We start from the raw sequence: 25,869 nt of genomic DNA, 5'->3' as shown, positions 1-25,869 counted from the left end.
GGTCAAAGTTCATAACTTGCAGCCCTTCCCCCAGGGACTGTGGAGGATTAATTCATCCTCAAAGATACAGTTATTAGATTTTTGACCATGCTGAACAAAATAGCTATCTCAAAATTTTGATCCGATGACTTTGGGAAAAAATGAGCGTGGAAGGGGGGCTAGTTACCCTCATTTTTTTGTCACTTAAAAAGCGCACGAGAAACTTTAATTTCCATTTGATTGAGCCCTCCCGCGAAATTCTAGGACCACTGGTACAATACGATCATCCCTGGGGAAAAGAAAAAAAAAATGAACACGCATCCGTGATCTATCTTCTGGCAAAAAATACAAAGTTCCACGTTTTTGCAGATAGGAGCTTGAAACTTCTATAATAGGGTTCTCTAATACGCTATATCTGATGGTGTGATTTTCATTAAGACTCTATGACTTTTAAGGGGTCCTTTCGCCATATATTGAAAATAAGGCAAATTCTCTCAGGCTCGTAACTTTTGATGAATAAGACTAAACTTGATAAATCTTATATATTTGAAAACAACATGAAAATCCAATTCTTTTGATGCATCTAGTGGTATCAAAATTTTGTTTTTTAGAGTTTTGGTTACTACTGAGCTGGGTCGCTCCTTACTTACAGTTCGTTACCACGAACTACTTGATAGATAGCTGTTCTGAAAGTACTAAAGAAACTTTATCGTAAAGGGAGAGGTATTGACAAGGGGGTGAACCCCCTCATATATGTAATAATTTCTGTTCGTTTAAGTTTTAATGTTGCTCCTTACTTTCAGTTGAAGAAACTTGTTTTTTTTATGATGGGTAGGCCTAAACTTGATGAAACTTATATATTTGAAATCAGCATAAAATCTGATTCTTTTGATGTAGCTTTTGAAATCAAAATTCCGTTTTTTAGAGTTTCGGCTACTATTGAGCCGAGTCGCCCCTTACTTACAGTTCGTTACCACGAAATGTTTGATAAGTTATTAGGATGCATCGATTGGAATAGTAATGATGGTCTAGTTTCCCAAAGGCTGGCTGCTGGCCTATAAGTAAAGAGTTCAAACTTGGGCAGTAACTAGAACAATAATTTATACCATTAATTGACCATGTGACTTATATTTTTAGTACATTTGTAGAACAATTACAAAACCTTTCAAGTAATGGTTATTTATGATAATTTGAATGCAAAATAATGGTAATGTTTAATTTGACACTACTTGTTTTCTTATTTGAGTTTGTCGACCCTATAGGTAGTTCCACCTACGGATTAGCAATAGCCCTGATACACACTTATAAAATTGAAATTCACGTGTATCTATGACATACGATTTTTTGCTTTAAATTTAAAAGTGAGTTTGTTGCTTTCTGATAATCTAGATTTACCTTAGTTAGACCTAAAATATTAGCGAAGTTCAACTTCAAAACATATACTGTATGTTTATATACTATAACATGATACATATAACATAGTATTATATGCTATAAACATATACTGTATGTTTTTTGACGTCACTCCCTTTAATTTAGCCATAGATGTATTAATTTATTTCAGACTAATGACATTATTTGTTTAGACAAGGTTCTTGCGCTTTTTCTTCCAGCAAAGGTTTTGTAACCTGTTTAAAGCAGGCAAAACCAGTTATTTAGGTCTTTTCTTTTATTAACTGGCTCCCTATCACGATTCTTGTCACAATTCTGGTAATGAATTCTTGAAGGTGAGACCCTGGTGCGTCAGTCTGCTCGAACGTGCTGTACGGAGCTGGAGCTTGGCCTGCCACTGCAGCTGCCCGTCTCGAAACTCTCAATTGGCTTTGGACGATTGAGAGAATCCGATGGACAGACTTTGTCAGCAATGATCGCCTACGAAGTATGACTTCCCAGTCACCTTTGTCACACCTGGTTGCCGAGCGGATACTTCGCTGGTTCGGACATATTTTGTGACTGCCTGCTGACACTCCATCTCGGATTCTTTATGACTTTGAACCAGTCGATAGTGGCCGGAAACGTCCAAGAGGAAGACCCGAGTTCTGATGGAATGACACTCTCATAAAATTCTCTGACCCGGCTGGAATTTTGACGTCTGTTGCAGAGGCCCTTGCTGCTGACCTCTCCTCGTGGAGAAGGCTGACGAAGCTCTCAACGCCACCCCAGCATGATGATTGCTAAGTAAGTAAGTTAAAAAAAAGGATTCAGTGTGTCAGGAAATAAATCTATGGATTTAACCTACCGATCAGCAATAACCCTGACACATTCATGCTTCCAAAGTTGCATTAGTGTAGACTCTTTTTCGACAACGGCGGCAACCGTTGAGCAAACTCCTTGCCATATTCTTGTCAGGTCCCGTAAGTTGAATACATAGTGTGATCTTGAAGGTGTAGGCAGCATTTTTTGCTGTAACAAAAACGTACTGAAAATCGTTATTTTGCAAAATTTTAAAAGTTCGTCAAATTGTTATTTTACAATCAATTCTTTTGTTTTTATTAAAAAACATTAAAACGGCCGTCATAAAACACCAAAGAAAGGAGGAGCTTGTAAGTTTACGCGAGTGTGAGTTATAGAAATTCAGTTTGAAGCACCGGAAATGGCGTTTCTCTAAATATTGAATTGGGGATAAGTACGAAAATAAAAAGATTGTCCTTAGGCATAGAAGAAATAGTCGATAAAAATGTTTATGGGATGTAGGAGCTTCAAGGGTGAGAGTAAATGAAATATTTTTGAAAAAATTGGATGGAAGAAAAGCATGCAGGGTTGTGTTGACCTTTGGTGCCTAAGGGCTGAAATGAGTTATCAATAATGTAGTAGTAGTTTAATGACAGCTTCGTGTTAATAGCAAAATCAATTGTTGGATTATTTTGACTGCTTAAATTTTTATTGTTGACTTTCCAGATTTTGATTATTAGCAAAATCTAATCGATATTTGTTGACAATTTTTAGAAAATAACCCTAGGTTTGATTGTTATTATAAGACGCTATTTCCTATGAACATTAAAACCTGACAAGATTTTGTGGCACCTCAAATTTAAAAGTATTGATAAAAATAGATAAAATAGATAAAAATAGAAAATGATATATCAAGGGGTCAACATCTAACTAATCGGATTAAATTTCATTCGAACAAATAGCATCTAAAGTGAAATTCTTGTATTGCTTGCAAAAGCTTTTCCCCGTGATAATTGAATTTCGAATGGAATTTTGGACTTAAGCTTGTTTGTTAAGTGCTTTTTTTATATCTGAGCAAAATTTAGGGTGGGTTGTGTCTTGCAAGTTTGGCTTCATACAGATGTACCCGTGGGGCACAGCCCTCACGTAAAGTGCTGTCTTTTTTATTTCTGATCTCCATTTCTGATTTAAAATGAACGATAATATTGATATATTATTAACGCAAATTCAAACAATTAATTTGAAGTTGGATATTATTGACCCGATGTCAAGGCAGGTCAATTCAATGACGTCGGATGTGGCTGAGTTGGGAAATAAATTTGAAAATGTTGCGTCGTTAGTCCAGAATATTCAAAGGGAATCGCAGTCGGTTCGCAGAGATGTGTCAAATGTACGGGAAGAAGTTGGATTAGCACTGAGAAAAATTCAGTATTTAGAAACTGACATGAAGCGAGGAAACGTAGTGCTTTATAACTTTTCGCCACAGCACAGTGGGTGCTCACTTCTGGAAGATGTTGTCAGTGCTTTGATTGCGGGAATTCCGAATTTAAATCTCCGTCTTTTTGATGTGCGTGACGCTATCAGACTTAAGAGTTTAATGAGCGTCCGTCCTGTAGCGATCAAATTTGCAAGTGTTGCCGGACAAGACTATGTATTAAAATCATGTTTTCCTTTGCGAAGGTTGGGATTATCAATTAGTCCTGATTACACGGAACGTGAGTTGATTGCCAGAAAAAAACTGAAAGAGTCTTTAGAAGATGCAAAGACTGAGGGTTTTGTTGATGTGAAATTACGAGGACTTAAGTTGTTCATCCGTAACCAGGTTTTCATGTATAATTACACAAGTGGCCTTGTTGAAGAACAAAAACGTAACACCGCTCATGACAGTGTAAACCCTCCTAGTAGAAACCAAGCTGAACCCCCTCCCCCCTCCAGAATAGTTCACACTCGGGGCCACCGCCAGATACGGGCATGGTCGGTCGGGAAATCTATAGCAACATGTCCCCTGAAGACAACGGTAGCTTGGCATATCCGTCTAATGCTAGAACTAGATCTGAATCTTCGGTAACGGTTGTATCTTTTAGTTCCGCAACCTCTAGAATGGGGGACGAAGATCGTAATTTGGTGATGTCTTTAACAGAAACCCCAGCTGCAGGGGGATCGCAAGCTATCCCAGCACTAAAGCAGCGTAATCCCGCGAAACGCTCGAATGCGGAAATTATTAGTCCTGATAACAACGAACCAATGAGGGTAAACCACCCAAGACCCGCAGAGTATAGTGTCAGAGTAAACTCGGGTGATGATGACGCTAAGAGGGCGATAGCACCAAAAAAACTTTTCCCCCCAAGACAGCAAGAACCGACGATGGGAAATGAGGCGGTATAGGGAAATTTGGGCCATGGTGAAAATTCTCTATTAAATGTGTCACATTGGAACATACAAGGGTTCACACAAAATAAGTTTAAGGACCTGGTTGAAGCTTGTAGTCCTCAAGTTATTTCTCTTGTAGAAACATGGTCTGGAGAAAATATTATAGTTAAGCATTATAGTTGTTTTAGCGCAAATCGTAAAATGCCGAGAAATGGTCGTTATTATGGAGGTGTATCGTTGTTTGTTTCAGATGTTTTTTTGTCATCTAATGATGTGATCTGGCTAAAAAGTGAGTCGTGTAACTTATTTTGGGTAACAATTTCACGGGGGAAAAGAAGTCATGTGTTTTGTTCTGTGTTTATCCCTCCAGAAAGTAGTTCTTTTTCAGAAGAGGATACATGGGAGATATTTCAAAAAGAGTTGCACATTTTTTTGACAAAGTTTCCTGCCGATGGCTTTTTTCTTTTAGGAGATTTCAATGCATACACTGGGGAGTTGCAAGAGCCATGGTTTTACCAATTTGAAGACCATACCCACTCGGAATCACGTCGTGATGGAATGGGTGATGAAGAAATGGATGAGATCCCTCCAAGGACTAGTAAGGACCAACGCCGAAAAAATAGGTGGGGAAGTAAACTTTTGGAAATTTGTGGTAAGGAAAATCTAATTATAGTTAACGGGAGGATCGGGGAGGATAAAGAGCGGGGAGAGTTTACTTGCTTTTTTGGGAAGTATCCAAGTGTAGTAGATTATATAGTTGTAAATAAGTCTCTTTGGCCGGATTGTGCTTGTTTAGGGGTGGTCCCGGTTTGGGGTTCTGATCACCTTCCGATTAGGTTGTCTTTGAAAGTGTTGAAAAAGAGGGCATTGAAAAGGTCATTGGGGGGTTTTAGGAGCAAGGTATTAGAAGAAGGATTAGAAGTTAGAGATCCATTGAGGCTAGAATCACAGGAAGAAGAGAAGGTTAAGGTTAAGCTGTTAGGAGATGAATTTCAGGCAGGACTAGAGAAGGGAGTAATATTGGCAAATGAAGGAAAAATAGAAGAGTCATTAAAGGTATTAATTGATAGTTTGTATGAAGTAGGTGTTACTACAGCTCAGAAACAACCACGGAAGTTAAATGGTTTTTTTTGATGGTGAATGCGTAGAGAAAAAATAAGAGTTGGTGCAAACATTGGAGCTACTGAGACAATGTTCATATGAGGAGAGGGAATATCTTCATAATATGTATAAAAACCGAAGAAAAGAGTATAAGAAACTGTTAAAAGTGAAGAAGTATAAATTTCAAGAGGAGGAAGCAGAGAGAATGAAAAGGGAATTTAGGAATAGTAACAAGAATGAGTTCGGGAAAATAATAAAAAAATCAGTTACAAACGCTTCTGACAAGACGAGTATCCCGCCGGCGAAAAGTTGGCCAGAATTCATCGAAAGCAAGATGACAGAAAGAGAGGAAACGGATAGCCTGAGTCGGTGGGTGGTCGGCGAACACCTTGCGGAATTCCCTCTGAAGGAAGAAGATTACAAACTACTGCAGCCTTTCACAGGTGAGGAAATATGGAATTCGCTAAAGAAGATGAGAGGGACCTCAGCACCAGGAGTTGATGGCATCCCAACAAGGCTCTGGAAGTGGTCTAGGGTATACTTGTTGCCTTTGTTATCAGCGTTATTTTCCAGTGTCCTTAGCAAGTTGGTTTGGCCTCAACAGTGGAATATTTCAATAGTTTTACCACTTTTTAAAAAGGGAGACCGAGCATTGCATAAGAATTATAGAGCGATTCGTTTAGGAAACAGCCTTAGTAAATTATTTTATAAAGTGATAGCGGCTAGATTAGATAGTTGGCTTTAAGAATCAAATAAGTTAATAGAAATTCAGGCAGGGTTTCGAGAGGATTATAGTGGGGTAGATCAGATATTTATTTTGTATGGGCTTATTAGGAAGTATATGAGGAAAAGGGATGGTAGGCTATACGCAGCTTTTTTGGACCTGCGAGGTGCGTTCGATGAAGTTTCACGAGATTTGTTAGTAGAAGGACTTATAAAGTTAGGGCTGCTGAGACGTTTTGTAGGATTGGTTGTTAAAATGTATTTGGTTGTTAGAATGGTATTTAAGGTAGGAAAGTCTTACTCTAGGGCAATTGTCAGTAGGTTAGGGGTTAAACAAGGTTGTACAATTTCACCTAGGTTGTTTTCCCTGTATCTTAATGATATAGAAGAATATATGGTAGGGCAGGGAACCCCAACTCTAAATCTGTCTGCAATGCAGGTGTTCGCTCTGTTATTTGCGGATGATATAGTATTGGTGGCTAAAGATGGGCCTGACCCTCAAAAACTGCTAGGAATGGTGTCCTTATACCTAAATGAGAAGCGTTTGGTCCTAAATGTTACAAAGTCAGTAGTTATGGTATTTCGACAACATGGAAATATAGAGGAAAGGTTTAGTGTAGGAGAAGAAGTGCTTAAAGTAGTTGATGATTTTGTTTATTTAGGATGCAAGTTTACTTCAAATGGTAGGTGGAAAGGGCAAATTGATTATGTAGCTAGTAAAGGCCTTAGGGCTATATGGCTAGTTTTAAAGAGTAGTGTTTTGAAAGTAGGCCTGACAGACCTTAGGCTTCAGAAAAGGATATTCCAGACTAAGCTAGCTTCCGTAATGTCTTTTGCAGCAGAGGTGTGGGGTATGGAGAAGGCGGATAAGGTAGACCGGTTACAGTTGATGTATTTTCAGCGGTTAATGGGGGTTAGTGATAAGTTTAATCTTGTAGTATTAAAAGGTGATTTAGGTTTGTTATCATTAAGGGTGGGAAGGTTAGTGCGGATAGTAAATTATTGGGGAAGGATTATAAATCTGCCTAGTAGGAGGCTCGTAAAGAATGCATATAATAAGATGCTAGTAGATGGCAGGAAAAGTTCTTGGCCAAACCGGGTTAAAGAGACTATTGATAGATGTGGTTTTTGTGAGTATTGGAATGAGGGGAAGGGGCTAGGTGTGGAAGTGGGGCTAGTTGCAAAAAAAGTAAAGGATAGACTAATAGAGCAGGAAATTCAAAGGTGGCAGAATCAGAAATCATCCTCGGCGTCCCTGGGACTGTATGGACTGGCAAAGGAGGTTTGGGGGGAGGAAGTTTACTTTAAAGCGGGGATGAGTAGTGAGGATTTAAGATGGGTAATTTCGGTTCGTGGTAATTTTTTGGGTATTGCAGAAAGGAGGAAATATATTGGGAATTATAGGATTAAAAATGGTCCTTACCAGTGTCCTATGTGTGGAGAGGAGGAAGATCTTATCCATTTTATGGGTACATGGCAGGAGTTAAGAAATTTGAGGAGGGAAGTGTTTTCAACAGATATTGGAGGGGTGGATTGGCTTGAAAAAATTTTAAAAAGGAGAAATTTTGATGATTTTAGAAGGTTGGGTAAATTTGTAAGAGTGGGTATGGCACATAGAGAAACTTTTTTGATGAATTGTGAGTAATTTAATGTGTTTTTTTTTGTATTTATTTTTGTTTTGTTATTTTGCCATGGCCCGAAAAGGCTTTTGTTGCAATAAATATCTATCTATCTATCTATATGAAAGTCTCTCTTGCATTTGTCTAATCAGTTAATTATCAAAGTCAAGAAATACCCCCCTACCCGCTAAAACTGATATAAATCTTAAACTTTAAATCCTAATTTAACAGAATAATTCAAAATTTTTAGGCTCTTCAGGGATGAAAGAAATTTCTCTTTCCTATTTGTCAAAAATTTTAAGTTTTCCGCACCTTGTGCTGAATAGCTCTTAAGTTTTAACACTAAGAAAAATTAAACATGGGACAAAAATAATCGGTAAAAAGTCTCTAACAAAATGCAGTATCAGCCAATTTATAAAAAAAATGGATATAAATTAAAAAGTATTGCCCGAAGCCCCGAAGTAACAAGCTTTGCAAACAAGATTCGTAATTACGAAACAACGAGAGTGCAATTAACAAGATGAAAATCAAAATTGAAAATAAAAAAATGAAAACCAGATTTAAGAAGAAGGAATTTTAGCGGTTTTCATTTGTAAAACATATCACTTAAAATTTAAGATCTCGATGACGAATTATAGCTAATGATACACCTAAAAGCCATCCTTCCCCTAGTTGAACCTATGGGCAATTAAAAGATAAATGTATAAGATATACTTTTCTAATAGTAGAAAAACAAATTATTTCTAAGATACAGATCCTGCAGATAAGCTTCCAAGCTTCCAAATCAGGTGCATAATATCCTAAGAACTAACAGTTAACAAGAAAATATTTGATTTAAGATTAAGCCTTGGATTTTTTTTTGTAAATAGATGAATAGTTTAAATCCAAATAACGTTTGCTGTACGAGTTAATGCGTTTACTGCGTGTGCTTGCTTTTACTTTTACGTTTAATACATTTGCTTTTACTGTTTCATAAAGGAGAGTTCAGGCTAAAGCTAACTAACTAACTAACAACTCACCGCAGCACTAAGCCACCTGAGGCCAACACAGATACTCACGCTCCTCCTCCATCCCAATCTCTTCGAAGCTTCCCTCTTTACACCCTCCCAGCAGGTTCCTATTTCCCTGAAATCTTTCTTTATGACATCCTTCCACCCCAACCGCGGACGACCTGCTTTCCGTTTAGCCCTTGATTAAAGTTACAACCTGTCTCGGATTATAGTCCTAGAAAGCGGGATTGGACAGCACTTTTCGTACAGTCTACCGTTCAGGCTAAAGAATAAGTAAAAACATATTTTATAGTAATTTACTAAATGTAAAGCTTTTCTTGCTTTTAGGTTGTGATTCTGTTGCCATTTCCTCTGTAAAATGCTTAATTAAAACAAGGCTGATGATTCGGCTGTTAGAAATTAAGAACTGTAATGGCATTCACAAGATAAGTGATTTATTTTCTTAAAACAAAAATCAATTACGGAATGTTTTCAGTTAAGGATGATTTTCAAATGAGATTCAGGATCATAATGCGCTACTATATGGCAGCCTGCCGTTGGAGACGAGAAGATAGTATAATAGTTTTTTTTAGCTCTGAAGATGAGCTTCCGTATTTTTAGTTTCTGTTTTTTATTAATGTTTACCAAGTATGTCTGAAAAAAACTCCAAATATTGACTTTGCCCAATCGTCTGTACAGAACAATGAACAAATACATAACGAATAACTAAAGTAAAATGAATAGCGACAATGTAGACTAAAGCTATCTACCCTTAATATTTTATTTTTAATAAAATATAGATTAGAAGAAATACCAGGGCCTTATCCAGATGGGGGAGTACCTAGTTTGAGCCCCCCCTCCATCCTAAAAAAGTGTTTTTGTCGCACAAAATAGTTTGAATATAATACCTTAGTCAATGTCCAAAGTTTTCTGGTCACAGGAACTAATGCCGAAACAAGTTTGCGAGTTTCTTCTGAGTACCCTTTCTTCAACGAATAATGACCTCCAGCAATAGTACCATAGATTAAATCCATCGACCCTTCTGAAGGTAGGGGACAGTTAAATATACAAAAGTGGCGCTTTAGTCTTGATGGTATGTCGTTCCGGCCGCCACCTAGAACATTACTGACAGTTTACAAGGGTCTAAACAGCTATGCATGGTGTTTGTATCTCTAACTACCTAGTAAAAAGATGCAATCATTACAAAGAAACTATGAACTTGAGAGTTTAGATGACAAAGAACACAAAGATGTGTATCTTTAATGAAACTTAAAAATATTTGATTTTAAATAGAATTGAAACAAATAAAAATTAAAAACTAAGACAAAAAGCTAACTATTGAAAAATTACTACGTTTAAAAAAAGTAGGAAAATGTGGAGAAAAGTGTTGAAGTTCATTCTAAATTACAACAGTGAATTCAGCGCACATGGAAGAATTAGTACATCTTAGATAGTATAATCATACCTTATCTAGCGGGGAGGGGGGGTACTTAAATGGCCCTCCAAAACATACTTAAAATAATAGTACAAAGCTAAATTTTGAAAAGAGGCGGTACCTGGGAACGCTTACTTTTCTCCAAAGAAAAATATTTTAGCTAATTAAAATATCTAACAAGCATTTAAAACGTTTTAATTATTGAATTGTTGAATTTAGCACAATTTAGGGAATTTGTAGAAGCATAGCACAAGGCGGAAATCAAAACAGAAAAAGAAGAAACATGCCATTTGGCTCTCCATTCAATGCTTATTTATAAATATAATAGTCACTACTGTAACAAATGCGGCCCCCTCCCCTATTGAGTCCAGATATAGCTCTAGGCTGTATAGAAAAGTTTGCTTATTCTGCTTGTTTTCCATTTTCTTTCGTGCTTATCAAACAGTTCGTGGTAACGAACTGTAAGTAAGGAGCGACCTGGCTCAATGGTAACCAAAACTCTAGAAAACGGAATTTTGATACCAATAGATACATCAAATAATCAGATTTTAATGCTGATTTCAAATATATAAGTTTCATCATAGTCTTACCCATCAAAAGTTACGCGCCTGAGAAAATTTGGCTGATTTTAGAAAAAAGGGGGAAAGACCCCCTAAAAGCTATAGAACTTTGATGAAAATTACACCATCATATTCAGCGTATCAGAGAACCCTATTGTAGAGGTTTCAAGCACCTATATACAAAAATGCTTGCATTTTTTTCCAGAAGAAAGATCACGGATGCGTGTTTATTTTTATTTATTTTTTTTTCCAGGGGTGATCGTATCGACCCAGTGGTCCTAAAATATCGTGGGAGGGCTCATTCGAAGGGAAATTAAAAGTTCTAGTGCCCGTTTTGAGTGACCAAAAAGTGGAGGGCAACTAGGCCCCCTCCGACGCTCATTTTTTTCCAAAGTCACTCGATCAAAATTTTGAGATAGCCATTTTGTTCAGTATGATCGAAAATATGATAACTCTGTCTTTTAGGATGACTTAATCCCCCAAAGTCCCCGGGAAGAGGGCTGAAAATTATGAACTTTACCCAATGTTAACATATAGTATTCGTTATTGGGAAATATACAGACGTTTTCAGGGGGGATTTTTTATGGTAGGTGGGGGGGGGGGTCGGTGGTTATATGGCAGGATCTTTCCATGAAGGAAGTTTTAATGGGGGAAGGGACATTGCTATGAAGGGGGTGAAGGATTTCCCAGCATTATTAAAGAAAGAGATCAGAAATTAAATAAAAAAAAACAAGTTTTTCAGCTGAAAGTAAGGAGCCACATCAAAATTTAAACGAACAGAAAATATTACGCATATTTTTGGGTTTCCCCTCCCGGCAATACCTCGCTCTTTAAGCCAAAGATTTTTTAGTACTTTCATAAGAGCTATTTATTCTAATTAACAGCCTTTGTGATTAATGGTTTTTTTTAAAAGAATTGGAACAAATCTCGAACTTTAGCTTAAAGAGCAAGGTATTGACTAGGGGGCGAGCCCCCTGATATACGTATTAAAAATTTATGAATATAGAAGTTGGTTACGTAAGTTAATTCATAAGTTATGCATATTTATTACTAATAAAAACGTTCGTAAATAAAATTAAACAAGTTTCGAGAAACCCATTTAAGCAAATAAAAGTAAAATTAATATTCAAATTTTGTTTTAATTACTCATGTACGGTGAGCCAAAATCAAAACCTGCATTAATTCAAAAACGTTCAAAAATTAAATAAAAAAAACAAGTGTTTTTTTAACTGAAAGTAAGGAACGACGTTAAAATTTAAAACGAACAGAAATTATTCCGTATATGAAAGGGGCTGTCCCCTCCTCAACGCCTCGCTCTTTACGCTAAAATTTGACTTTCTAATAACTCTATTTTTTAAACAATAAAAAACTTTAGCGTAAAGAGCGAGGCGTTCAGGAGGGGACAGCCCCTTTCATATACGGAATAATTTCTGTTCGTTTTAAGTTTTAACGTCGTTCCTTACTTTCAGTTAAAAAAACTTGTTTTTTTTTATTTAGTTCTCATTAAGAGCTGGTTCATAATACAAAATTCAGCCTATAAGAAACCGACAAAATCAACAAATTGTCATATATTTACAGTTTTGTGGTTCATTTTTATGGGGAGGACTCATCGTGTGGGTGTTATGTGATGACTTTTTTTGTTTGTATGGCGTTTTCTCTAGTTTTAATAGTTTTTTTTTCAAAAGTCTAAATTGAATCTTTTAGTCTTATTTGCAACTTTTTTTTTCTTCTTTATGAGGCTATAGCCCTGCAGGTGTTTTGTGTGTCAAATTTACTACACCTCACTGTAGCATACACTACACTATACTGTACTGCAGCCTATACTATAAATACTATACTATAAATTGCCTCATTAGGGGGACGGGGTGGACTCAATTAAAACGGCAACAATTATGTATCTGAAAAAACATTGAATAGAGAATCTGACATAACATTTTTTTTTTATCTGATTTCTTTCCAATATTATACCTTTGTTCTTTTCATCCCCAAATTCAAACAAAGTTCATAATATCCTTATTAGGGCTTTTTACAGCCAATGATGGATAAATAAGCTATTTTTATAAGCGATCTAAAGGTTCATCCAAGAGATTTCATTGTGATTTCTTTTTTTCACAGAATTAAGAAGAAATACCTACAAAGTCGTCCAAATTTTTCAAGTCCTGATTTCTATGAACCATATTTTGAAAACTAATTACATAAGCTTTAGTCGTACTACAGTTAGGAATAATGTTCTCAGTTCACTTAGTTTTAATGATACGAGAATAAAGCAAATATTTAATTCAAGGTATTTTGATTTCAGATTCATTGTTATTGAAATTGGGAAAAACGCAGTGAAATTGTGTCGGTAAAAGTTGCGCGCGGTTTGAGGCTGCTTCGTAGATTTAAATGCATTTTTCCTGTTGCAGCTTTGAAAGTTTATGTAATTCACTCGTTCATCTTTACATTGTATATGGTTGTTTTGTTTGGGCTAGTAATTTTGTCTTAAATTTAAATTAATGACATGATTTTGTCGTAGGCTACTAGGGCTTTCTTCCAATTTGAATTGGAAGAAAACGAGGTGAAACTGTGTCGGTAAAGTTGCGTGCGGTTTGGGACTGTTTCGTAGATTTTCATGTGTTCTAACAGTACCCTAGACACAGCAACAGTACAGCCACATTGAGCGAAAGGCCGACGAAACGAAAAGAATGATTTGAACAAGCATTTGAGTTTGCTGCTGTTTGTAAGCAACATAAAATATTTCAAAGCATTGTTTTCATTCATTTTGTTTCATAAAATCATAAGGTTGACCGTATTTCAGCTAGAACATCATCAGGCGGAAATTTCCTAGGTTAAGTGTAATTCAACACACTCTCGGGCGGAAATCTTAAAACTATGAGAAATCCTTATTTAAAACAACAAAAATATCTCATACGGTGGCTTGTTTTACCCCTAGCCATGTTTATATTGAGGAACAGTCTTAAAGACATTAATCTTAAGATTTACTCGCAGTTATTGAACGCAAACAGTATTGCAAAGTTGCGCATTCACTGTTAAGTGAAGGTGCGAGGAATTAAGAGACGGGGGCAGGAGGGGGGGTCTTCAATGTTCAAGAGGTACATCTTCACACAACAATATTCCCTTTTTATAGAAAGTACTATCTCTTAAATTTGGGGGGGGGGGGGTTACCCAACAAAATTCCTTAATTGGCATGGAAATTATTACTTTAGACGTTTAGAATTGGCAATAAAGGGCTGGAACATCCTTCCTTATTGGGAATAATTTTGAGCCTGACATAGGGCAATACCTTTATATACATACCTGTACAAAGAAGAGAGATAGTAGGAGACGCCTCCGAGGTTAGTTCTAAGACCCCCATTCCCAAATATAAATGGAAACAGAAAAATGGCCCAAACCACCCAAAGAGGGTTGTAATCGTTGACAAATCAAGCTCAACCTTGCTGGCAGCTCTTAAGAAATGTTCCGGGCCAAAATCCCAAAATTAACAAATATTGTACTTTTCTCAGCAATGATGACTATGGATGCTTGATTATTATATAAATTCTTTTTTTTTACAGTGTTTGTGTTTTTTCTCATCTTTTTATGTGTGTATTGTTTATAGCTGTTTGGCTGTTTTAGTTTGTTTAAGCTAGTTTTTTCTTCATATTCTTTTCTCCTTGTTTTCCCGTTCATAAAGACTTCCGAACTTTAGGCCAAGATATTTGGAATTTTATTATTATTTCCATGAGAAAAGTTTTTTTCTTTTAAAGCTCTCTGTCTTATTCAAATTGTTACCCGTTTCAAAAGCTTTCACTTCCTTTTAATTATAATGTAGCAGTTCTTTCCTTTTCTGGATTTTTTTTTCCGCATTCAGTATTAAAGTGATTAACTAAACCAATATTAACTACCAATATGCGTAAGCTGTGATCAAGCTTTGTTTTCTTTAACATTATTATTATTATTATTTATTTTTATCATTCATCAAAAGTTAGGTTATAATCAAGACAGTGGAGCATTTATTAGAGAATGATATAGTACCTGGTTGGGTCATGGCTGCAACAAATTGTATATCAACCATTTGAAGAAAGTCTCCAGGCTTATCAAGACTATAGAGCCCATTAGTCTCTAAAATTTGTCGTAACGCCTCATTGGTCGGTTGATCGCCCCATTCAGTAAGTGCTGGTAAGCTAAGGTCATCAATAAAAACCGTGAGACGTTTTCCAGCAGGTGGTCCGTATGTCGAACCAGTTCGTTTGTCGATGTAACCTTCAATGGTTCGTTGAAATTGGAAAGTTGAAGTAGCGTAGGAAAATGAGAACTTTCGACTTAAGTCAGTTTCAACGTTGAATTTTTTCAAGTAGTTTTCGACCATAACGGTTTTGGCAGAACCAGGCTCACCGATGAGGAGGACCGCCTAAAAAAAGAAAAGAAGTTTAGTTTGAAAATCGTATTTTTCTCTAGTAACTTGATTTTTCCAATTTCTTCTTATTTATTAATTAAAAAAAAAAATTCCGAAAAAGCATTCTTTCAAAGAAAAGTAAAGGCCATATTAAACTTAATATCAGTAGATACAAATACATGTTAAAATTCAAACTCAAAACGACCAAAAATTACTATTAAAGAATAAATAAAACCCAAAACGACCAAAAATTAAATAAGCAATTATAGCAAAAACACATACAACAAGTACTAATATAAGTGAACAAATAAATCTTAAAGCGATTAATGCTTCAATTGAATACACGAATCAAACTTAAAACGAAGAAAAATATTTGGTATTGGAGTATAAATGAAACCCAAAACGAACAGAAATTAAATAAACAACCATAGTAAAAAAAAACATCCAACAAGTACTAATATAAATGAATAAATAAATCTTAAGGCTAGTAATGCTGAAATTGAATAGGAAAATCAAGCTTAAAACAAAAAAAAAATATTTTGCTATTGAAGTATAAATCAAGCTCAAAACGAACAGAAATTAAAAAAACAATCAATGCAAACAAACATAGAATAAATACTAATATAAATAAATAAATAAATCTTAAAACGAGTGAAACTTAAATTGAACATGCAAATCAAGCTTGAAACGAACAAAAGTCACTACAAACAAGAGTTTGGGTATTGCCTCCTTCTCTCACTGTAATTTTATTTTCATTTTCAATGCTGTAATAACTGTAAAAGAAAATCTTTGTTATATAATTCGTTTTCAGAGAAGCGCCAATGACACAGTGGGCTTTAGGTCCTTACAGTTAAGGAAGGGGGCAGTATCCAAACTTTTTCTTGTATTGAAACTATATTCGTCTTGAACAATCTTAGAAGGTAATAATGAATTAAACTGAATATTTGATGCATAATAAAACTAATTGATGAAAGCTCATCAGCTCAAAATTTTACTGTAATTTTAATGTTTATTTTCAATATCAAGTACAAAAGAAAATATTTGTAATATAATTCATTTTCAGTAAAGTGCCATAAAACGCAAATTATTTTTTTTTTTTTGATTGCAAAACACTTCAAGTTCTAAGAAAATTCCTAATTCCAAAAACATTTTTTTTTCCCACATCAAAAGTTGATCAAAGTATCAAAACTAGAATCAAAGTAACAATATCAAAGTAAATAAAAAAAAAAGCATCAAAGTAAACATGGTATCAAAGTAACAATATGCAACTTGCATAACTTACAGCCCTTGCACTGTAAATCTAAGTTGCCACGTAAATAATTAAATTCAAATATTAAACAAGGTGTCAAAGTAACAATAAGCATGTTCCATAGCTCAGAGCCATTTCCCCGGGGTTGGGGGCGGAGGGGTTCAACCCCGGAAGCATAGTTATTTGGCCTTTGAACTTTTTTCAACGAAATGATACCCTCAAAAATTTTGACCGGATGCCCTCTGGGAAAGTGGGGCGTGGGCAAGTTGCCCATTGATAACATTTGACTCTTAAAAAAGAGCTAGAGGTTTCAATTATTGATCGAATGAGCCCCAGCCAAAGCCCAGCCCCAGCCTTCCACAAATCTAAAAACATTATATGTTAACAATAGACAACTTGCATAACTTGCATAACTTGCACAAAATCTTGTATTCTAATAATAGGCAACTTACTCAAGTTACAATCCTTGCCCCGGAGGCTATACAGGATTTCTCAAACCCTAAGTTATAATAATTATAGTTTTGGACTATTTTGAACAATTTTTTTTTTCAAAATTTTGATAAGATGCATTTGGGGAAAAAAGGCACAAGGGGGGGGGGGCTTGTTACAATTTTTATCACTTTCGATTTTTAAAAGGGGCTTAATAAATTTCTATTTCCGGTCGAATGAACTTCCACCAAATTTTATACGACCATTGCTTTAGCAAAATTATGATCGGATGCATTTGGGAAAAAATAGCTTTGAAAGGGGGGGGGGCTAGTTGCCCTATGATCACTTTGTGAATCTTAATAAGGACACTAGAAATTCTTACTTTCAATCGAATGAGCCACCTCCAAAGTTTATGTGACTATCCCTTCCATAATAACTTTATATGCCCCTGGGGCATAATTTACAGCACTTGTCTCTGGGTTCTGGGGGTCTGTGTTATCCCTGGAGATTTTGTTATATGCTCTTTGTTCTCTTTTGAACAAACTGGCTATACAAAAATTCTATTGGATCTATTTGGGGAAAAGAGGGTTGGGGGGGATAGTTACCATCGATTCACTTTTGACTCTTCAAAATGGAATTAGAACTTTCAATTTCTCATCATTTGAAGCCCCTTCCGAAGTTTATACGACAACCCCTTCCATAGAAAACTCTATATAACCCTGAGGCATAAGTTACAACCCTTCCCCCGGGATCCTGGGGGGGATTTGTTGACCCCGGAGTTTTGTTATCTGGTGTGTGTATGTGGGGGAGTAGATGCCCTTTAATCACTTTTGACTAATAAAAAGATCAAATGAGCCACCTTAGAAGTTTATACGACCACCCCTTCCAGAAAAACCTTATACGTCTCTGGTGCATAACTTACAACACTTGCTCCCGGCCTTTCGAATGTTGTGTCGACAACGGAGTTTTTGTTATTTGAACTAGTTTTAAAAAAATGGGTATCTCAAGATTGTTATCGGATGGGTTTGAGGAGAAAAGGCACGGGGGAGCGGCCTAGTTGCCCTCGGATCTCTTTTGACTCTTAAAAAGTGAACTAGAAATTTCAATTTCCAATCAAATGACCCCTCTCTGAAGTTTATTCGAGCATCTCTTCCATAAGAAGCACATATGCCTCCATGACATAACTTACAACGCCTGCTCCCCGGCCTTGGGAGTTGTTTCGACACCAAAGTTTTGTTATCTGACCTTTGAACTATTTTTAACAAAATGGCTATCCAAATTTGTATCTGATTCATCTGGAGAAAAAAGGCGTTACCTTCAAATCATTTTTTTACATCCTCCTCAACCTGTCCTTGTTTGAATTAATACCCTCAGCCGTTCTTTAAATATTACAGTTACGCCTTTTTGATAAACTGGATGAATATAGTATCTTTTAATTAAGTTTCACATTTCCCTCAATATTCTTGAAGTTTTACCTTAATATCCTTAGTATTTTTGAACAAACCTAGAATTAAATATCCTATCTTTTCCAATAAAAATCCTTGTATGTTTACAAAGGCATAGTTATTTGACCTTTGGACTATTTTGAATAAAATTTCTATCTCAAACTTTTGAGTGGATACATTTGGGGAAAACATGGCGTGGGGCGGGGGTTGCTTTCTTTCCGTTCACTTTTGACTCTTTGAAAGAATACTAGGGTTTTCGATTTCCATTCGAATGAGCCCCCTCCAAAGTTTATACCCCCATTCCTTCCATAAGAACCTTATATGTTAACAATGGACAACTTGTATAACTTGTAGTCTTTGCGCTGGGGGCTAGGGGAGTTGTCATCCATAGAATTATAGTTATTCCACCTTTGGACTTTTTGAACAAAATGGCTGTCTCAAAATTTTGATCAGATATTGGGGAAAAACACACGTGAGAGGAGGGGGATGGTTGCCCTCCCATCTTTTTTGGCAAATTGTGTAACTTACAGCCCTTGTCCCTCGGGTTGTGAGGGTTTTGCCAATCCCGAAGGCACAGTTATTTGACATTTGGACAATTTTGAACCCTATCTTTAAACTTTAATCGGATACATTTGGGGGAAAAAGAACCTGCGGGGGGGGGGGGGCTGGTTGCCCTGCAAATACTTTCGAATCTTAAAGAGGACACTAGAACCTTTGATTTTTAATCGAATGAGCCCTCTCCGAAGTTTATACGACCACCCCTTCCAAAGGAAGTTCCTCTGGAAAACAATAATAATAATAGTGCATTGAAGCCTTATGGCTCTTTACTATAGGCAATGTTCCAGTGTTGCCTCTGAAAAGATTAAATAAAAAACAAGTTATTTTAACTGAAAGTAAGCAGCGATATTAAAACGCAAAAAGAACAGAATATATTCCGTATATAAGAGAGACTGTCCCCTCCTCAAAACCTCGCTGTTCACGCTAAAGTTTTTTATTTGTGACAAACACTCAAAATTTAGCATAAAGAAGGAGGTGTTGAGGAGGGGATATCCTCTTTCATATACGGAATAATTTCTGTTTGTTCTAAGTTTCAGTGTCGCTCCTTACTTTCAGTTAAAAAAAAATATTTAATTTCAACGTTTTATCGATTTTTTATTTAATTGAACGTTTTTCAACTAATGCAGGTTCGAATTTGGCTCACCGTACATGAAAAATTAAAGGGAAATTTACATATTAGTTTTAGCAAAGTTTCCCCTCGTGTAAATTTTCACAGGAAAGTTTACCTCCAGAGACTACACCCCAGAAACTACCAACGAGAAAAATTCCCCAGACAATTCCATGCTATCTAAAAATTATCCTCGGAAAATTTATTGCGGACAATTCCAGCCGAAAATTTTTCTTAGCTCAATTTCATTAAAAAAAAGACCTTAATTTTTGTTTTTAAAACCTTGCCCGAATCCCCCCTCCATGGAAAATCCTTTCCTCAAATAACCCCCAGTCATAAGCAAAGTAAGACAAATAAAAATAATTTTTTCGTAGGAATTCTGGCAAGTTACCACAGTGTAAAATTTCCCTTGGAAAGTTTAGTCCCCTGTAACTTCCCTCTCCACAGGATATTATCCCCGTGGAAAATACCAATTGTTGAAAATTAGCCCCCTCCTCCAAAATGTCTGTATGCTTCCCAATAACTGATACTATACACAAACAATGGACAAATTTCATGACTTACAAACCTATCCCCAAGGGTTTCGGGGGTTATATTATCCTCAAAGACATAGTTGCTGGGCTTTTCAACTGAAAGGAAAAAATGGCCATCTGAATTTTTTAGTCGGATGACTCTTAGGATAAACGTTGGGTAGGAGGGGGCTAGTTGCCCTCCAATCTTTATGATCATTTTAAAAGGGCACTGGAACTTTTAATTTCCAATCGAATGTGTCCTTTCTCAATTTTCTAGGGCTATTGGTTCAATGTGATCACGTCTCAGAAAAACATAAAAAAATAAATAAATAGACACGCATCCGTGATATTTTTTTCTGGCAAAAAATACAAAATTCCACATTTTTGCAGATGGGAGCTTGAAACTTCAACTGGAGGGTTAAGAATCCTTGGATTAAGAATCCTTGAATTTTTGGGGGTGTTTTTCCCCCTTTTTTGAAAATCAAGTAAGCTATCTGGGGAAGAGGGTTCATTAAGAAACCTTGACTTTTAGGGGGTGTTTTCACCCCTTTTCAAAAACTAAGCAAGTTTTCATGAGGGAAGAGAAAAATCTGTTCCCCCTCGACACCCTCCCCAACCCACCAGGAAAAATCCCTCCTGAAAATGTATGTATGCTTCCCAATAACTAATACTATATGTAAACAATGGGCCAAGTTCATAACTTGTAGCCCTTCCCCGGGGATCGTGGGGGATTAAGTCATCCTCAAAGACATACTTATTAGATTTATTGACTATGCTGAACAAAATGGCTGTCTCAAAATCTCAATCCAGTGACTTTGGGAAAAATGAGTATGAGAGGGGTTCTAGTTGCCCTCCAATTTTTTGGTCACTTATAAAGGTCACTAGAACGTTTAATTTTCGTTTGAATGAGCCTTCTCACGATATTATAGAACTAATGGGTCAATACGATCATCCCTGAAAAAAAAATCAAACAGGTCGTGGTAACGAACTGTGAGTAAGGAGCGACCCGGCTCAATAGTAACCGGAACTCTTAAAAAAGGAATTTGAATACCAATAGATACATGAAAAGAATCAGATTTTAATACTGATTTCACATATATCAGTTTCATCAAATTTAACCCTACCCATCAAAAGTTATGTGCCTGAGAAAATTTGTCTGATTTTCGAAAAAAAAGGCTAAACACCCCCTAAAAGTACAGAACCTTAACGAAAATCACACCGTCAGATTCAGCGTATCAGAGAACCCTACTGTAGAGGTTTCAAGCTCCTATTTGCAAAAAATGTGGAATTTTGTATTTTTTGCCGGAAGAAATATTACGGATGCGTGTTTATTTATTATTTTTTTTTTTTTTTTTTTTCCACAGGGGTTTTCGTATCGACCCAGTGGTCGTGGAATATCGTGGAGGGCTCATTGGAACGGAAATTAAAAGTGTTACTGCCCTTTTTAAGCGACCAAAAAATGGAGGGCAACTAGGCCCCCTCCCACGCTCATTTTCCCCCCGACCAAAAGTCACCTGACCAAAATTTTGAGATAGCCATTTTGTTCAGCATGGTGGAAAATATAATAAATATGTCTTTTAGGATGACTTAATCGCCCAAAGTGCTCGCGCGGAGAGCTGACAGTTTTTAACTTAATCTAATGTTTACATATAGTATTGGTTATTGGGAAGTATACAGACGTTTTGAGGGGGGGGGAGGATTTTTCTAATGGTGGGTGAGGGTCAGGGGTTATGTGGGAGGATCTCTCCATGAAGGAAGTTTTCATTTGGGAAGGGAGATTGCTATGAAGGGGGTGCCGGATTTCCCAGCATTATTTTTAAAAAACGATCAGAAATTAAATAAAAAGAAAAAAAATTCAACTGAAAGTAAGGAGCAGCATCAAAACTTAAAACGAACAGAAATTATTACGCATATGATTGGGTTCGCCCCCTAGTCAAACCTCGCTCATTAAGCCAAAGAGTTTTTTATTACTTACATAAGAGCTATTTATTTTAATTAACGGCCTTTATGATTAAGGGGTCATTTTTAAAGAATTGGAACAAAATTTTAAACTTTAGCTTAAAGAGCGAGGTATTGAATAGGGGGCGAATCCCTAATATACGCTTTAAAATTACATAAATATACAAGTTCGTTACGTAAGTAAATTCGTAAGTTATGTATATTCATTACTAATAAAAATGTCCGTAAATAAAATTAAACAACATTTGAGAAATCCATTTAACCAAATAGAAGTAAAATTAAGATGCAAATTTTGTTTTAATCTACGAGGAGCCAAAATCAAAACCTGCATTAATTCAAAAACGTTCAAAAATAAATAAAGAAACAAGTTTTTTTAACTGAAAGTAAGGAGCGCCATTAAAAGTTAAAACGAACAGAAATTATTAGTAGAAATGACCCTAAAGGTCCCACGAGTACACCATATGTGGGCATAGAGTCATTAGGGAGAACACGTGGTTAATGGGTTCAATGACCTCTTTCTCCAAGGTCGATTTATTGCTGTTGTTTTGGCCAATTGCCCGCTAGGGGAGAATGTTATGATCCAGAAATAGGAAACAGTATTTGTTGTTGTTGTTGTTTTGGCCAATTGCACGCTCTCAGCGAATGTTATGAGTTTCCAGAAATAGAAAACAGTTAGATCATTCGCTTCCTTCTCAGCCAATCAGCGACCCGTTACATAACAATTCACCCTTGAGATTTCGTATATAATGGGCATGCATTGTGATTAAATTATCAGGAAGTATTTTGACATAGTTGATGACACAAGAATGGATTAATTTGACTCTTTAGAAGCCATGCCAACTTCAATTTGCGATGTAGGTACATTTTAATTTTTATTTTCAAAATAAAATTATTTTCCTTGGTCACCCTCCAGTATATTCCGGTAAACCCCCCCCCCTTCTCCCACTCTAGTACAAACATCACTATACAATCTTCATACTCGATAGAAAACATAAAATATGTTCTTTTTACCCTCAAAACCTAACCCCCTCTCTCATTGTTTTTACAATCAAAATTGTCGCAAATAGAAATAATTATCTTTTCGAAAAATTATAGCTTTTCTTTATTGTAATCTTTTCTCTAACTGAGACATCCATCGCTGTTGTTATTAACCCGCTCTGGTTTTGACACAAGGCTCCAGCGCGAGGCCTATAATTAGCTCTGACCCTTTTTTAAAGCACTTCCTGCTCGTTAGCAGTTTAGCTTCCAAAGGTATCACAGATTCAAAAGGATGCAACTAAAAACTTGTTTTTATTTATTGGATAAATGAAAAAGAACCATAGCTTAGATCAATGCTTCAATGTTTGGTTAAATAAGTAAAATATTGAATATTCACATTTTCAACGTTTAGTATTAGGGGGGGGGATTTTCTTCAAACACCTTAGAAACAAACTAGGCCGACTTTTATAGGCTGAATTTTGAACGGGTCAGTGAGCCGTAATTCATCTTTCATAGATTCAAATGGATGCGAGTAGTATATTTCGCGAAATTTTTTTACGTTGTGCTTTACTGAAATGCGATAAATGCTTTTCTAGACAAAATTATGGTTAGGCTGGGGATGGGGGGGGGTACTAATTTTCCTTCTGTAAAAAAAGGGGGAATTATCCTCTATTTGAACTTTTATTTAGCCCTCATTCATATACGGAATAATTTCTGTTCATTTTAAATTTTAATGGCGCTCCTTACTTTCAGTTAGAAAAAAAACTTGTTTGTTATTTATTGGATAACTGAAAAAGAACCATAGCTTAGATCAATGCTTCAATGTTTGCTTAAATAAGTAAAATATTGAATATTCACATTTTCAACGTTTAGTATTAGGGGGGATTTTCTTCAAACAGCTTAGAAACAAACTAGGCCGACTTTTATAGGCTGAATTTTGAACGGGTCAGTGAGCCGTAATTCATCTTTCATAGATTCAAAAGGACGCGGCGAAATTTTTTTACGTTGTGCTTTACTGAAATGCGATAAATTCTTTTCTGGACAAAATTATGGTTAGGCTGGGGATGGGGGGGGGGGGGGTACTAATTTTCCTTCTGTAAAAAAAGGGGGAATTATCCCCTATTTGAACTTTATTTAGCCCTCATTCATATACGGAATAATTTCTGTTCGTTTTAAATTTTAATGGCGCTCCTTACTTTCAGTTAGAAAAAAAACTTGTATTTATTAATTGGATAACTGAAAAAGAACCATAGCTTAGATCAGTGCTTCAATGTTTGGTTAAATAAGTAAAAGACTAAATATTCACATTTTCAACGTTTATTATTAGGGGGTATTTTCTTCTAACAGCTTAGAAACAAACTAGGCCGACTTTTATAGGCTGAATTTGGAACGGCTCAGTGAGCCGTAATTCATCTTTCACAGATTCGCTTTTCTAGACAAAATTATGGTTAGGCTGGGGATGGGGGGGGGGTACTAATTTTCCTTCTGTAAAAAAGGGAGAAATTAGTGATCATACTAACTTTTTTCTCTTCTTTAAGGCAAATTGTGAAGAATACCCGTCGCCACCCAGTAAGAGAGCAAGGGATAGTGCAAATTGTGAAGAATGCCCGTCGCCTCCCAGTAAGAGGGCTAGGGTCCTAGATATAACCCCTGCAACAGTTGTTCAATATGGCCACTGTCCGATGCCCTCTAGCTCTACACTGCCGGCCCAAGCTCCATCTGCACAGGCAACAATACAGCCAGCTCGAAAACCCAAAAGAGAGTGGATGGATACTTTCAATGCCGCAGTTGCGGAAAATTGTGAGGTAGCTTACCCGTCATCCTCTCATCCTACATTGGCGTGGGTCTCAGAAACTATAGAAAATCATGAGGTTGCCCTCGGACACACGCTACCTGGACCATCCGGCACCCAAGTGCAGCCAGGATTTGAAAATGTAAGCATTTTTCCTACCTATCTTATAGAAATATATATCTATTACTTCCAATGTTTTTTAGTCTTTTCTTATCACTATTTTTCAACACTGTGTAAAAGTGTATCTCAGAGATATTAAAATATTAACCCCTCACCCCCAACCATTATTTTCTCTGCCCTCCCTCGGAGATATCTAAATATAATTTTTTTTGCTTGTCAAACTGCTCTTTTTTTCTAATCTTTGCTATTTTCTATGCATTCCCCCTATCTCTTCACTATCACATAATAATATTTTCAGATGCCTTTGAAACTCTGTGAATGCTATTTTTTTCACAATTGAATATCACATAGTTTTAAGAGAAGAAGGAACTGAGATTATTTCCATTTAACTATCTGTCACATATCGGCGTTTTAATTTGCGCAAGGATATTTTTAAAATAGATTTCAATCTTACAAACCCCTTTGCCAAGATTCTAGCGAGGGAAACCAAGTTGACAATATACGGAGTTAACGGTTCCCGACATTTAATTGATGTATTTTCCTCGTCTGAAGTTCAGTCTTGGAAATCAGAAAACTCGCGCGACAGGTTAGAATAATTAAGCTCATGAGTTCACCAAACCTGTATGGAATTAGAGAGAAATAGCGACTTATGCAGTCTAAGCGAATATTTCAACTTTTGGCGGGCATTATGTAAGGGGGATTGGGAGCCACGCGGTGGGGGGTCGGGAAGCGCTGCGGGATGCGCTGCAGGCCCGAGAAGCGCCGCGGGATGCGCAGCAGACCCGAGAAGCGCCGCGGGATGCGCTGCAGGCCCGATAAGCGCCGCGAAAAAAAAAAGAAAAAAAAAGAAGAAAAAAGCATGGCTGATTTGAACACTTTGAAAATAAACTATTTTTT

At 36.4% G+C, this 25,869-nt stretch overlaps 1 protein-coding gene across 1 annotated transcript in view; it reads right to left on the bottom strand.

The window, feature by feature from the left end:
* Nucleotides 1-25,869, bottom strand: part of Dhc1 (dynein axonemal heavy chain 1) — a 432,221-nt gene that overhangs the window by 168,465 nt on the left and 237,887 nt on the right. Inside the window, exons 26-28 of the mRNA XM_089098586.1 lie at nucleotides 14,963-15,338; nucleotides 9,862-10,067; nucleotides 2,219-2,382 (exon numbers count right to left, since the gene is read on the bottom strand). Of these exons, the coding sequence (XP_088954712.1) occupies nucleotides 2,219-2,382; nucleotides 9,862-10,067; nucleotides 14,963-15,338 (746 nt within the window). The remainder of the gene's footprint in view (nucleotides 1-2,218; nucleotides 2,383-9,861; nucleotides 10,068-14,962; nucleotides 15,339-25,869) is intronic.

This window comes from Artemia sp. Qi Xiang Cuo, chromosome 13 (assembly GCF_049724085.1).
Source record: "Artemia sp. Qi Xiang Cuo chromosome 13, ASM4972408v1, whole genome shotgun sequence".
NCBI lineage: Eukaryota > Metazoa > Arthropoda > Branchiopoda > Anostraca > Artemiidae > Artemia > Artemia sp. Qi Xiang Cuo.
This window is presented reverse-complemented; position numbering and strand designations above follow the sequence as displayed.